Raw genomic sequence first — 14,171 nt, 5'->3', positions numbered from 1 at the left:
CCCATCACCGGCTATGCACCAGCCAGGGCGACATGACATAGGGAGGATTCCGCTCCGCTCCAGTCCTTTTCTTTTCATTGTTACATCCAGATGTGATTATGTATGATGAAACTTAGGATTCAGCACGGGTGATGATGCTCGTTTCAGTAGCTCCACCCTTACTGTGATTTGTATAAGGTTTTCTTTCAGTCTCATAGACCCATCGGTCTTCCGAAGACTCTAATAAAGTTTCTTTCTTTCTTTCTCACCGACACATCTCGGCCCAATGCCAATACGTTGATGACGATTGTCCAGTAACTTCCTGGTCGTAATCCTCTGGAACATTTCAATGTCGAAATCTTTTCTTGGCTTTTCATCCAATGGCTCCTGCTCTACCGGATCTGTGGCTTGCGCACACCATCCCGGTACACAGGTCCATCTTTGGTAGCACCTCCTGGCACCACCACCTTAGGTCACGTTCCCGCCTTCGAACTCGAGCAATCTAGCCGTCACAATCTTGTAGTTGTCCCCCTCATAAAGAGTGAGCAACCTAGAGTCTTCCAGGCACCATACTTTGAGGGTCTGTTTCAACCCGTCCTTCCTTTGGCAAGGTCTGCAACAAATACATCTCCAAATAACCTGGACGACGAACTCTCTCTGAGCTCTCAAGCAAGTACTCTTCTGGCTTCAGTACACCTCGTCCATCACCTTCCAGCAATCTGTGTCCGAGATTTAAAGAAGCACCCACACTTCCTTTTTGCCTTCAAAGAAGGCCAATTCCTTCCAATCTCGCATTACCTGAGACAGATGAAGAGCAGATTCTCTCCACAGCATGCTATAAAGGCTCAAATGAAGAACATTAAGTACATACCAGATCGTTGTACTGCCTGTTTGCTTGCTCTGAAAGCAAACCATGCACCTCATCGAGGCACATACCAAAAGCCTGTGTAATTCTATACTGTCCCCTTCTGAAGTACAGCATCCATCTGAACTTGAAACCCCAAGGCACTCCATGGAATCCACCCTCGTGCCAGTATCAGCAGCCACGTACTTGGAAGATACCAAGCACTCCATTGCTATCCTTCACCTTCACAAAGGTCTTTGACTCCTCATCGACCTACATCTCAATATCAGATATCATCACTGTGGTTTCTAGGTCGGCATACCTAACCTCAGTAACACACGGAGATGTCACCAAGAACAACTCTTCAATTACCACATTAGCTTTGGATTTTGTGTCACCCTCTGAATTTGAGTCAGACTCCTTCCTCTTGTTTTTATGATCCGCCTTTTTCTTTCTGCAGTCCTTCGCAAAATAAGCTAGCGTGTCACAATAGAAGCACTTCTTCTTCTGCTTCCTCTTAGAAGTGTCCTCGTCATCAGAGTCATGTTTCTTGGACTTGCCACCGTTAGGCTTGCGCTTTCCTTTACTAGCGTAATCCTTCGCCAGCAACCCCTTGTCATCTTTGTCGTTGCTGTAGAGCTTCTCCCTAGCTTCTTCTTGTAGCAGTAATGGACCCAACTCCTCAAAAGTCAGAGGTTTGGTGCCCCGTCTTGCAGTCACAGTCATAACAAAGCTTTTGAAACTCCGAGGTAGTCTCCTGAGTACCATCAAGGCCAACTGGCACGAGTCCACCTTCTGACCAGCTAATGTCAATTGATCCCTCACCACCTTGACCTTCGTCAAGTGGTCATGTACCGAATCTTCCTCATCCTTATCCAGGTTGTAGAGCTGATGCTGAAGAAGCAAGATCCGGGATGTGTTATTTGTCTCGTACAGATCCTTCAGAATGGTCCACGCCTCTACAGTCGCGTCGGCCATTTGGATGTGAGGACGCATAGATTCCGTCGTAGTCCCTATGATCAATGCCAAGGCATGGGCATCTCTGTCTTCCCAAGCTTCGAGCTCCTCTCCATCTCAAGCAGGAGTATCTTCCCCTGTTTGTCTGGCATATCCTCCGGCTTCGCATCCACTCCCGTTGTCAATTTTCACAGCTTCCGAGCCACTAAATGTCTCCGGATCAGATCGAGTAATTTATCCCATCCAGTTTCCCAGACTCTCCAAAGTCAGGAATGGTGAAAGAAAGAAATCTGGGGGGAAAAGAAGGGAGAGCAAGGGCTGAAGAGGCTTGTGAGATCGACATCTCTGCTGCTAAACCACACAGCACAGTCGAACAAACTCAACCTTCCGTAGACTAGAACTCCTTACGCACCTAACTAAACCTGATCACCCTCCTCGCAAGGGCATTGTCCTCCAGTCGTGGAAGTCGACTCCCAAGAGCTTCTGAATCGGGGTCATCCTTCAGCAATGTCCCTACCTTCAAGCTCCCACACCTGTGAGCCTCCTACTTGGGCTCTGACCAAACACATAAAAGTCTGTGACATGTCTCTGTGCTCGGTCTACCTCAATATCTTGTGGCGTAGTCACCTCCTGCTGCACTCAGATCTATCGCAATAGTGTCTCTTTGTGTTGTCGTATCTCAATCAGATAGAGCCTAATGCAAACCTGGTCATGGAAATGGTTCAATCGTGAGAGTGGACCAATGCCGTTCCCCTCCTGAAAGAGGAATGGTATTGTCTTGAATCTCACTGTAGTTTGGGTAGACGCATAGAAAATGTTCCTCTGTTTCGACCTCCTCCAAGGTGCATAACGTGCAAATCAGTTTGGGTAGACGCATAGAAAATGTTCCTCTGTCTCAACCTCCTCCAAGGTGCATAACGTGCAAATCTCCACTGCTCTCTGGGTATAAGTGTAGCTCGCCTTGTCTCAATCCTCAGCTGATGGGATGAGAGCCGGCTCTGTCAAACAGCAATCCTCAGTGCATGTGAGACTTCTCTGTCCTTGGAGATATTGGGGTTTGGTGATTAGTCCATCCTCTGATACTCTAAGAACCACTTCAAAATTGAATGTGACTCCTTTGGCACTTGCAAAACCAATTCATGTTCTATTTCAAAATATTCTAAGCATTTTCCTTTACCGAATCCAAATTCAAATCTCATGGTACCTCAAATGTTGCCAGCCAACAAATCTCTTGTTTTGATTGCACACTAACTTGCCTTGCATCATCAAGCTTAACTTGAAGGTCCAATATTCTATTCTTCAATAGCAAACTGGCTCTTTTTAACTTTTGACCTTTACCACCTCACTTTCATCAAGCTTTAGTACAAACTTTAGTTGACCATTGCATTCTTCCACAGGCATATGATAAACTTCACAAGGGCCTACAAAACTCTTCGCATATCCATCACAAAGTTGTTGTTGACAGTGAGTTATAATTCTTTGGACTCTCTAACCTTCCTTGTTGCAATCAGTATACTACATTCATGTTGAGGCTCGCCGACTAAATCAAGTATACCCAAATTGAGAGCATGCCTTACCTTATTGACATCGCCTAGCTTTGGAAGTGGGGCTTTAACTTTCTTCCTATAAAAGGCATACTTTCTTTAAGCTTTTAAAATGAGCCAATATGCCCTTGTACTTATCCATGCAGTATCACAAACTCCCTATGCATTAGTTGCATTGAATTGTTCCACAACTTTGTTGTGACTCAGAGGTTATCTCTGATTTAGACTTTTGAATTTGGGATGTTATATAGCATAATCCAATATATTTTTTGTAAACACTTTGCCCATAGTACCAGAGTGTTCATCATGGGTAGACATGAGTTTGAAATAGTCCTACATGCGACCACTTTTCTTGGATATTTCATCTATTGGATGCAATTTAAAAGCTTCAACTTGTTTGTTATCCCTCAATTTGCCATCCAGGGACTGATTTATCTTGTCTTATGGAAATCCTTTCTTCAGTCACTCCCGATTTACCAGTTTTAGCCTGATCAATGTGAGGCAAATCAGGCTGAAAACCAGATCCTGTTTGTGGCTGTAAATCACCTACTTGTGGCTGAGGTGGAGCCTCCACGGACTCATAAAAGTCTGAAGCAGACTCAAGTCATCGGAATCAACAATAGTTGGCTGTTTTTGACAGTCTACCAAGCACACGACAGAGTTTTCAGCAAAGACAACATCTCTCTCTCTAATGATAACCTTGCCAATACTTGGCTGGTATAACCGATAGCCTTTGCTTTCTAAGCTGTAATGAATAAAAATGCCTCTAATGAATAAGCTTCAGCAAAGACAACATCTCTCTCTTTAATGATAACCTTGCCAATACTTGTCCTCAAGCTTATACCCTAACTGAGATGGAACATGTGAATATGCAAGGCATCCAAACACTCTATGTGCGAAATGACCAGCTTACAACCTGTCCAAGCCTCATAGGTTGTAATAGTCTTCAATGCCTTGGTGGGTTACCTGTAAAAGACATAATTGGCACACATGATGAGATCCAACCAGAATTTGTTGGGCAAGGACTTAACCTTTATTATAGACCATGCCATCTCCATCGAGGTTCTATTCTTGCATTCCCTAACATCATTTTGTTGTGGAGTTTATGGCATAGTACATTGATGTATGATATTACGAGAAAATCAGCAACCTCTCGGGGCATATACTCAGCCCCCTTGTCAATGCGGAGTGTGAGAAGCTTGTGACTTTTTTCATTCTCAACCATAGCAAGGAACTACTTCAAGCAAGCAAAGACATCTGACTTGCATTTCAATGGCTAAACAAGTATGCTAGGTGATATCATCCACAAAAGTAACAAAGTATGAATACCCTCCAAAAAAGATTGTCTGCATCGGACTGCACCAATTGTCAACTATATCAGCTTGATATTAAAATTGCTTTCCTCCTTGGAGATTTGCAAGAGGAGGTGTATGCCTTTTAGTCTATATGGTCAACTACATGCAGCACTATATGGGTCGAGGGTGGTACTGCACGAAGCGCTATATGGTTTGAAGCAAGCACCCTCGGTTTTGGTATGCCAGGATTTATACTCATCGTATCAGCCTTGGTTTTCTAAACAGCCGTTTGGAGTGCACTCTCTAGGTTCACAAATGTGATGCCGACTTATTGGTTTTTTAAAAATATGTTGATGATATCCTCTTGACTGGACCTTTTACTCAGCATATTCTAGCCTTGAAGGCTGATGCGCAGCAGTCATATGCTATGACAGGTTTGGGCCAGCTTTACTACTATCTTGGCATTGACTTTGCTCATGTTGAGGGGGATATTATGATGGGTCAGTCCAAATACATCAAACAGCTCTTACGCAGATTTCAGTTTGAGACTTCTATAACCAATTTCTACATGTGGAGTGTGGTTTTGGTTTCTCCATGGATGATGCTATTGAGCCCTTTGATGTCACTCTCTACTAGGAGGTTGTTGTATGCTTGATATATCCGTGTCAGATGTTTAGTATGCTATTTTCGTTCATGCATAGTCCCAGTTCAGAGCATGGGAGATTGTGAAGCATGTCTTTCATTACTTGGAAGGCACTCAAGGTTGGGGCCTGAAAGATCATAAATGCTGTGATAGTGGGAAGAAGCAAGCTGAGAGAGAACTGCATACTCCACCAGTAGATCTTAGAGGACCCAGCCAAATGTGTAACCATCCTTGTGAATTACGTGTCAATTTGTTCATGCTCTCAGAGGAGAAGAATCTTAATTGATCCATAAGCAACCAAATATTGAAGTTGGTCCATTAAGAATCTCATCCCTGGTTGTTCCATCTCATGACCCTCATCAAGAGGTGGTCAGTGGAAAGGCTTACCATGTTACCCTCATTGTTATGAACTAAAAGATTTAGGAAGCTCATAGTTGTTGGGCGAGGCATAGGGCTGGTGATCCTATACCGAGGTAAAACCATGGCAGCAACCTGTCTCGTCGTGGGCTGGAGCTGGGCAGTGCTGCTGTTCCCAAGAGCTCAACTCTCTAGGGCCAGGTCTTGTGGAAGTTTGGAAAGAAGCCAAGCTTATCACGAAGGGGAATGCCAAGGTTGGTATTATCATGATTGAGGGGATCATCAACCTTGGCACCAATATCCTATATGGGGTCAAGTGTAGCAGTGTCCTCCGAGAGTGGTTCCTCATGCTTTGTAAGGAGCACAAATGGTTTTGGAGGGGCAGGGGGAGCATGCTCTTAAGGAATTCTGAACGATAAAGTGAAGATACTAAACTTGTAATGTAAGTTGTAGTCTTGAAACATTGCTAAGTTCTTTTGACATATAAGCTGCTAAATCTTTTCTATGCAAGAACTCAGGACTGCCTTTTACACCAGAGGGTTAATCAGATATAAGGAGGGCAATTCAAGGATGTATTCCCACTTTGGATCACGACATGATGTGTGAATGATGGTATTGCTAACGTCAATGATTTGGCCAGTTGTTCTTAGTAAAGTTTTGAGAATTTGAAGGTTAACCTCTAATATGTGTTTTGAGTTTGGACATAAGCAGCTGTCATCATTTGCTTTTACCAAATCATGCATTGCAAGCACTGGAGGATGTTTGGATCATTTACCAATGCTACAATGTAATTCAGTCGTGAGTATGTGCATTCCAGTTGCTGTAAATGCCAATTCCGTTTTGTATGTAAGGGGCATGTATGCGGAGCTACAATATGTTTTATGGTTAGAGGTTTAAGTGGCTACCCTGCATTTGCTTTCATTTTAATTGGGTTGAATGGACAGTCACCAGTGTTTAGAGAGCATGGAAAGGCCAACTGGACCAGATGCCGCTGTGTTGTTGATGAATGAAGTTCTCAGCTTCTTAGATAGCCATGCATCCAGTTGCCACTAATGAAAGCGGGCTCCAGGGTGCATGGGGGCTTGTAGTTTGTCGGGAGCTAGTTGGGCTTTCCTTTTGTTGTTTGCAGATGTGAGTGCGGCTTATTGCAGGGTTGATATGCAGCTTATACACTGTACACTGTTTGCTCTCTACTCTTCAAACAAAAATTATATGTAATCCCTGTACACCGTTTGCCCTCTACTCTTCAGACACAGCTTATACGTGCATTAGGGCATCCATTTTGGACTGTGTTCTTTGCTTCTGTTCTCGGGAAATAAGAGAGGTTTTTGATTAAAGAGCCTGAACCTTTTGTTAGTCTTCTGCAGCTGCAATCTTTCAGCTACTTGCTTTGGAATTCTGCAGGGTACTTGCAAACTCTTGACTGATCTAGATGCATATCGTCAGCCTATGTTTATGTCTGGGGTTGAATCCATAGTGGAGAACTCTACAGAAAAAAACATGGAGGATACTGACGGCCATGATGCAGACAATTTAAATGAAGAGGATGATGATGATTACTTTGAATATGAGAATCTAGAGACAGAAAGCACCTCTTTTGGCACACAAAAGATGACGAAGGAAGCAACTGAGCAGGAGACATATGGAGATTCATTTCAGGTTTTGGGCCACAATTCTCATACTGGCGAAGGTATGTTTATAATTGTTTCATAGTTATTACTTGTTCTCATGGGCATTGGAATGGCCTTCATGGTCATTCTTGCTCTTGTTTAACCTGTATGGGTTGCTAAATTGCTTCATGTGCAAATTTGTAATAGAAATAAGATTATTGTTTGGATACTTGTAAATTGCTAGTTGTTGAAGTTCTGAAATCTAGATAGAGAGTGTGCTCAGGCATTTGATAAGTGTTGAGTCTCTTAGAAGATCTTCTAGTATGTATTGAGAGCTATTCTCAAAAAGATTTGTTTGATTACCGTGGGATTCTAATTGAATTGGTAGTTTTTTAAAATCTAAAGATACTCTGAGGTTGGAAGCTTTGTTCTTTGGGTTGTCGTTTCAGTCACTACTGCAAAGTTTAAATTTGTAGACTAAGAAGGTGTGTGTGGGTGTGCGCACGTGCACTGTGCCTCTAGCACTCACACATAGAAACCAAGGTGTGCCTGAGGCATACACCTTGAGATATCCCAACACTATGGAAGGACTGAAACCATAGGGTCTTTGGTGATCCATCTCTTGCCACATATCGCTTCTTCTGGGCATCTACGGCAATCATTTCTCAACTGTCTACATGCTTGGGTGCTTGCTTGACTATCTTGCTTACTTGTCATATAATGAGATCTTTTGATGTTGTAGCTGCATGTCCCCTATTCGGGGACTGGTTTTTGTAATATAAAAACAAATGGGTTTCACTTTTAAAAAAAAGTAGAGAAAAAGGTATGGCATGGGTGGGTGCAGCAGCTCTTTGTCTTGCTCCCTCTACCTGCTACCCTAGATCCCATCAGCTCTCCCCTAGCTCCTCAGCCCTCTAGTTTCCCTTCCTGTCTCCCTATCTTCCTAACTACTTGGAGGCAAGGTTTTCTGCTCATTTCGTGACCTATCTAGTGCCTTGGAGCTGGATTTTGATATGGAAAACGGGCTGGATTTTGAAATTGGGCCTTCAGGCTAATCTCCAAGTTGTCCCTTATCAGCTGCCCTCAAGCCTCATTTCACCTTTCTTTTCTCAGGGTTTGCTGCAGATTTTCAGCCCTAGAATTAGCTGCCAGGATACTTCTTCAGGACACTTGATCACGTGTTTCCCCTCAGGATTTCTGCACGTCACAGCTCGTTTCTGCTCAAAGAATGGAGGCTCCGACAGCTACACCTGCTCCAAGTTCTGCAACTCGTGCTCGTCAGTTTCAATTCTCATGCCAGTGACAGCTCCAAACAGCTTCTTCTGAGCCCCACCTTTAAGTTAGAAGCCTTGCACCCTGCACCCCACCTTGAAGTTAGAAGCCTTGCACCCTGCACCTCTCCCCTTGTAAGTTACTGCTATTTGGCCTCTCTCACTTGGTCTCTTCCCTCAACCTATGGCCAATACTTTGAAAGCGATGACACCAATGCTGTACTTACAATCACCTACCAAAGAAGGGTGCCACAAAAATCTAGAGTATGAGGGGCCTTCTCTTACCTTGGATCCCGTTCCCATTGGGGACACTGATATTCCTATTGTGGTCCCGACTACCGCTGACTCTTCTCAAATGGTGGCCAGCTTGCCCTAGGCTTAGCCTTGGATATGGCCACGGATGTCTCTCGCTGATCCTCTTTCAGTCACAGCCAGTGGATGCACCATTGCAGAGAGCAGCTTGGGATACCTTTCTTTTTCGGTGCTGTGGCAGAGATGCTTGGACAGATTATGCCTTTCTCACTTTGCCTCATTCACTCTTGTTCTGATGGTCGAAGAGGAGAGTGTAGATCCCTATCCATGCGCATGTGATACATTTTATGTGGATGATTGGGCAGTAGATACAGGGGGTTCAGTATGTATTTCATCAAGGATTTCCGCCTCGGACCATTTTTTGGTGGTTATAGTGATTTCTGAGCCTAATTGGAGGCATGGCTCAGCCAATATTTGTATTCCAGATGCTTTGTATGCTGAGGAGGTCCTCAAGGAGAATATTTGGAAGATTTGGGTGTCGCACTTGCAGTGTGCAGTGGCATCTCCTTCTCGTGTGGTAGCAGCTCTATAATCTATTTGATATTAGCGATTATTATCATACTATCGCTAATACGAGAAGAGCAGAGATTTTCAGACGGGAGATTGGCATTAGACACAGCTAGTAACCTTGTAGAGGAAAGAGCAGAGACCATAAAGGGAAGAGCAGAAACCGCTTACAGATGCTTGGATTCAGGAGCACCTTGCCACAGCAAGGGCTCATCAGCATATTTTGCTAGATTAGAGAGTAGAGTATGCGTTTCATGCACGGGAGTTTTGTTTGATACAGATGGTAGGTAGAGTCAATAAACATTTCTTCTCTACACCTGGCCCGAGACATGATGGGGTTTTACTGTCAAATGTTGACACCATCTTGCGCATTACATATTTTCACGCCTGCCTTCTCTCAGCAGATCTGGATACACCTGCTAGAGATGATGCTAGATATAGAGTTTGGCAGGGTATTCGAGCATTGGTGAAGCTAGACATGAAAGTCTGACTTGATGCATCGCTCACCAACCTGGAACATAGGACTGCACTCCTTACCCTACCCAAGAGTAAGATCAGGTTGGAACATAGGACTTCACTCCTTGCCCTACCCAAGAGTAAGTGCCCGGGATCAAGATGGTTTGACGCCCCCCTTTTTGGGACATGATTGGGGACCATGTCACTTTGGTATTATGCTTGGTTCATTCACAGAGGGTCTCATTCATCTTATCCAAAAGGGGGTTTGTAGAAAATAAATCTCTCAACGGAGGCCGATTACACTTTTGGCCATGTTTTACTAAATTCTGGACAAAGCTATCGGTTTACACTTACAGCCCATCCTTCCAGACCTCATCCAAGATACGCAGATGGGTTTTATTCATGGCCGAAAAGCATAAACATCTTTGATAATATATTCTTATTTTGGAAGTCTTCACATTAGGCTATGCAAAGTGGCCAAAGATTTGCTATTCTACTCTTAGACTTCGAGAAAGCCACGACAGAGTAGATTGGGTTTTGTGTAAAGATACTCTTTTACGCTTTGGATTCTCACATGCTTGGGTTCATCCTCGTACATATCAGCTCACAGCCAAGTGTTAATTGGAGTAGAAAGGGGGGAGAGATTTCAGATTTCTAGATCAGCTCGCCAGGGATGCCCTCTTGCCTCCTTCTTGTGGTTGTTTGTGGCTGAAGCTATGAGCATATTTTTGAGATCCCAAGCAGATGCTATTGGGCTGAAGCTTCCCCTCTTAGAGGCTGGGAAGCTCTTGGATAGTGAGCTGGCTGCTGGTACTGCTGTATTCCTTTCTTTTTTTGCAAAAAAGTACTTCTATTAAATATGTATGAAAACCGCAGAGCAAGATCAATGCGAATGTACATCATGTCAATAAATACATGAGAGAAATCAAAGCTCAAAAACAGCTAGCAAATAACCAGGGATGAGGCTGAGAATGCCAAGTCAACCCTAAGATAGAATCAGAGAAGAAAGGAGATCCCTTCCAAACTCTGAAGAAAGTGTTCCTCCTAGCAAAGGATGCTATCCATGACCGCTGCATACTCGCCCAGATGGTAATCAAGGTATGTATAGTATCTGTTCAAATACTGGTCAATGTCTAAGAGGGGTGAACTTGGGATTCATCCAATGCCTCTATACATCTGACTCTCCAAATATGCCAAGCTACAATACTAGCCAGAGTCTCCCATGATGTATCTACCGAAGCATGTGCAGCTCTGAAAGGAGTAAAAGCAACATCTTGTGTATAGAACATGACTCTACTAAGTGTTGGTGAACCAAAAAAGCCCCATCTGAATGATGTCCCTGGAAAAAGACTTGAGGGCGAAGTATTGAAAATACATAATATCCTCGCAACACCCTTCCAGATCGTCCTCGCCTGTCTGCACCCCCAAAGACAATGCGTCTCAATCGCAGAGTGGCAACGAGGACATGTAGGGTTAGCCCTGAACCTTAGCCCTGAACCTAGACCTCCACAGGTTCACTGCAGTCTCTCCGTGAATAGAAAGCCAAAAGAAGAGAGTGATTTTTCTATTCTTGAGAGATTTCCAGAGTCTCCTCCAAAAGTTTTTCTGCACATGTGCATAAATGTGAAAGCTGTCTCAATGAGGAGATCTCCAATCTCTACAACTAAGCTGAAACCTCCTGGCATTTCTAACGGTGTAACAAAAGAAGGGGATACTCTTCTCTCGGTGCCCTTCATCAATCCACTCCTACTCTCCAGGGTCCCACTACAACTTAGATTGAAGGACCTTGGTGATCAGCTCACATCACTTGGACACAAGGTCACAAGCAAGAGAGACTAGTCCAGCTTGCCATCAATGGGAAACCTCCATAGAGCCAAAGTCTCCATGAACCCAAAGCCAGAAGAAAAGGTTTAGGATCTAGGTACCACTGTGAATCTATATCCTGCTCCATAAAACCTGCAACCTTGACCGGCCGGAAGGGACCCCCCTGAAGGATATCATCAGAAGACATATCTAGCCTCCCTCCAGACTTAACATAAAAAACTAGGGCATCCGCATGTGCATCCTGCAAAGCAATAACGTGAATAGGAATACCCGCCCTAGTGAAAGCACCCAACCAAGTGGAATCCGTAAGGGGCATATCATATGTATCCATCCACTCCAGTGGAATGGCTGCATTAATCTGCTGAATCCTCCCTGAACTCCCTCTGAGAACTGATAAAACTCTCCGATACTCTAAAAGCTTTCTAAGATCTGCTTCTCTCCCATTTGGACAAGTGCATATAGTGCGAAGTGCCTAGTGGTCTGCCATGCTCATCAAGTATGCTTTCATTCCACATAATGGGCTGCCTATCAATTTCTTCTCGAGAGGAGGGTGGCACTGTCCGAAGTGTACTTTTGAAGCTATCCCAAGCTTCGAGAATGGCAGCCATAAGAGGAGAGGAGGGAGATTTGAGCGGGGCTGAAGTGAAAATCCATCTAGTGTTGTCCATCTAGTCTCCTCGCGAGGTGGGATGATACACCTCTGAGGGCTTCTCTTCTTCTCCACCCAGTGACGATTTCATAGGGTGCTCCCTGAGTCCCGTCTGGTTCCTTACGTGAACTTCCTTTTTTGTTTCTTCTCTTTCCTTTGTGGAGCCTCATTCTGGAAGTATCCCCTGAACCCAGTGCTTGCCACTTGGAGCCCACCTGAGTGCCACATGTCCATAAAGGACCTTAGTACCTTTCTGCCCTTTATGCCTTAACATTGCACTCCCCATGCTTGCCTAAGCCTAGGATAGTTCCTAGTCCCCGACCCTCTAGGCTCCCATCAACCAAGCACTATCGAGCCCCTTGGTCTCCCACCTCACCATAACCGATCCTCAGACTTTCATGATTATGGTTGACGTAACATGGGAGTACATGTCTGTATGTTGCGTATGTATTTTTTTTTCCAAGGCTCCTGTCTAGGCATCAATCCTCTAACCACTATCTTATAGAGTAGGGCCTTGCAACGCAAGTCTGGGTTAAGGATATTAAGACCCCCTTTTCCAGTGGGGGGTATGAGCGTCTCCCAAGCCACCCTAGCTATGGCATCCGCCGTCTCATCAAGTCCACTCTACGAAAAGTTTCTTATAGGTCTCTTGAGCTGACTGAGATTGTCCCTGGAGCAGCACTAGCGTAAGCAAACAAAACAAGTAATGGCCAATAACACGTGGTTGACCACCACAACCCTAGGTGCCAAGTCTAGTTTCGCCGAACTCCAGAAGAGGAGTTTGTTGGAATTATAGATATAATTCAGCAGTGACCAATGTAATATAATAAGTTAGTTAGGGGCACTTTTCCCTCATTTAGAGGTTTTTCCCCCTAACTGCAGTTAGTTCACTAACTATGGTTAGTGACTACTAAGGTTTTGTCACTATGACAAAACCTTATCAACTCCACTTTGTGTTGTACTCTTTACACTCTATTTTGAAACTACAGCTTCTAAGCTTTCGACTCTCTCACTCTCTCAAGCTCTCACTCTCTCCACCTCCTTCATTTGGTATCAGAGCAGGTTCTAGGCCTGTGTGCCCTCTGCTCCTTCTTCATACCAGCGCCTTACCTCTAGCTCCAGCCTGCTCCAATCTGTCCGTACAGTCCGTACGACTGTACGGAAGCCTTACGCAAGTGTCGCCATCTGCTGCCGCCGTACATCGCCCGAAACGGTTCGTTATCTGCTGTCGTACCTCGCCGTACCTGCAGTCGTACCTCGCCGTACATGCAGCCGTAACTCGTCGTACCTGCAGCCGTACCTCGTCGTACCTGCAGCCGTACCTCGCCGTACCTGCAGCCGTACTTCGCCGTACCTGTTTGTCGTGGAGCTCCCGTATCTGCTCGCTGTACCTGCGCAGGGCCGTACAAGTCGACCGTACAGCTCTTGCTTCCCGTACTGTACGGCCTGTTCCGTACTTTTCGTACAGTATGTCCAATCAGTATAGACCGTACAGCTTGGACTTACCATCTGTACTTGCAAATATAGACCGGTTGTTGACAACCTCGGGTGGTTTGGTGCAGTTGTTTTGGAGTACATTTGGGGCATTTTTTGCATATTGCAGCCATTGCAATTATTGTGCAATTTTGGAGCTACATCTGGAGAAAAATTGGAAATATAGTCTAAAATTTGGGGCTTTTGTCTTAAAATTGCAGATTTGGGGCTTTTAGCATTATTACCCCTTTCTGGCTGCAATTTCTAGCCACAAATTGGGGCTTTTGTGTTGGGAGAGCATTTTTTGGAGTATTCAGTACATACTGCCTTTCTTGGAGTGTTTGGAACACTTTTGGCAGATTTTGGAGAGTGTTTTATGCTTGGACAGATTTCTGACAGCTCAAGTGCAGAAATCTAAGTTGCATCTACAGCCCGTGCTTGGGTGTGGTT

The 14,171-nt window shown here is 44.5% G+C and overlaps 1 protein-coding gene across 3 annotated transcripts in view; it reads left to right on the top strand.

Annotated features, from left to right (window-relative positions):
- The window catches only part of LOC147892283 (anaphase-promoting complex subunit), a 191,470-nt gene that overhangs the window by 59,392 nt on the left and 117,907 nt on the right, over positions 1-14,171 (top strand). For all 3 annotated transcript variants that reach the window (XM_087388196.1, XM_087388195.1, XM_087388197.1), the window contains one exon: positions 7,024-7,309. In XM_087388196.1, the coding sequence (XP_087244322.1) occupies positions 7,024-7,309 (286 nt within the window). The remainder of the gene's footprint in view (positions 1-7,023; positions 7,310-14,171) is intronic.

The sequence above is a fragment of the Dipteris shenzhenensis genome, chromosome 17, assembly GCF_047967505.1.
Source record: "Dipteris shenzhenensis isolate YYH24624 ecotype China chromosome 17, Dip_SZ_1.0, whole genome shotgun sequence".
Taxonomy (NCBI): domain Eukaryota; kingdom Viridiplantae; phylum Streptophyta; class Polypodiopsida; order Gleicheniales; family Dipteridaceae; genus Dipteris; species Dipteris shenzhenensis.
Note: the sequence above shows the minus strand (reverse complement) of the source record. Positions and strands in the feature narration are given on the sequence as shown.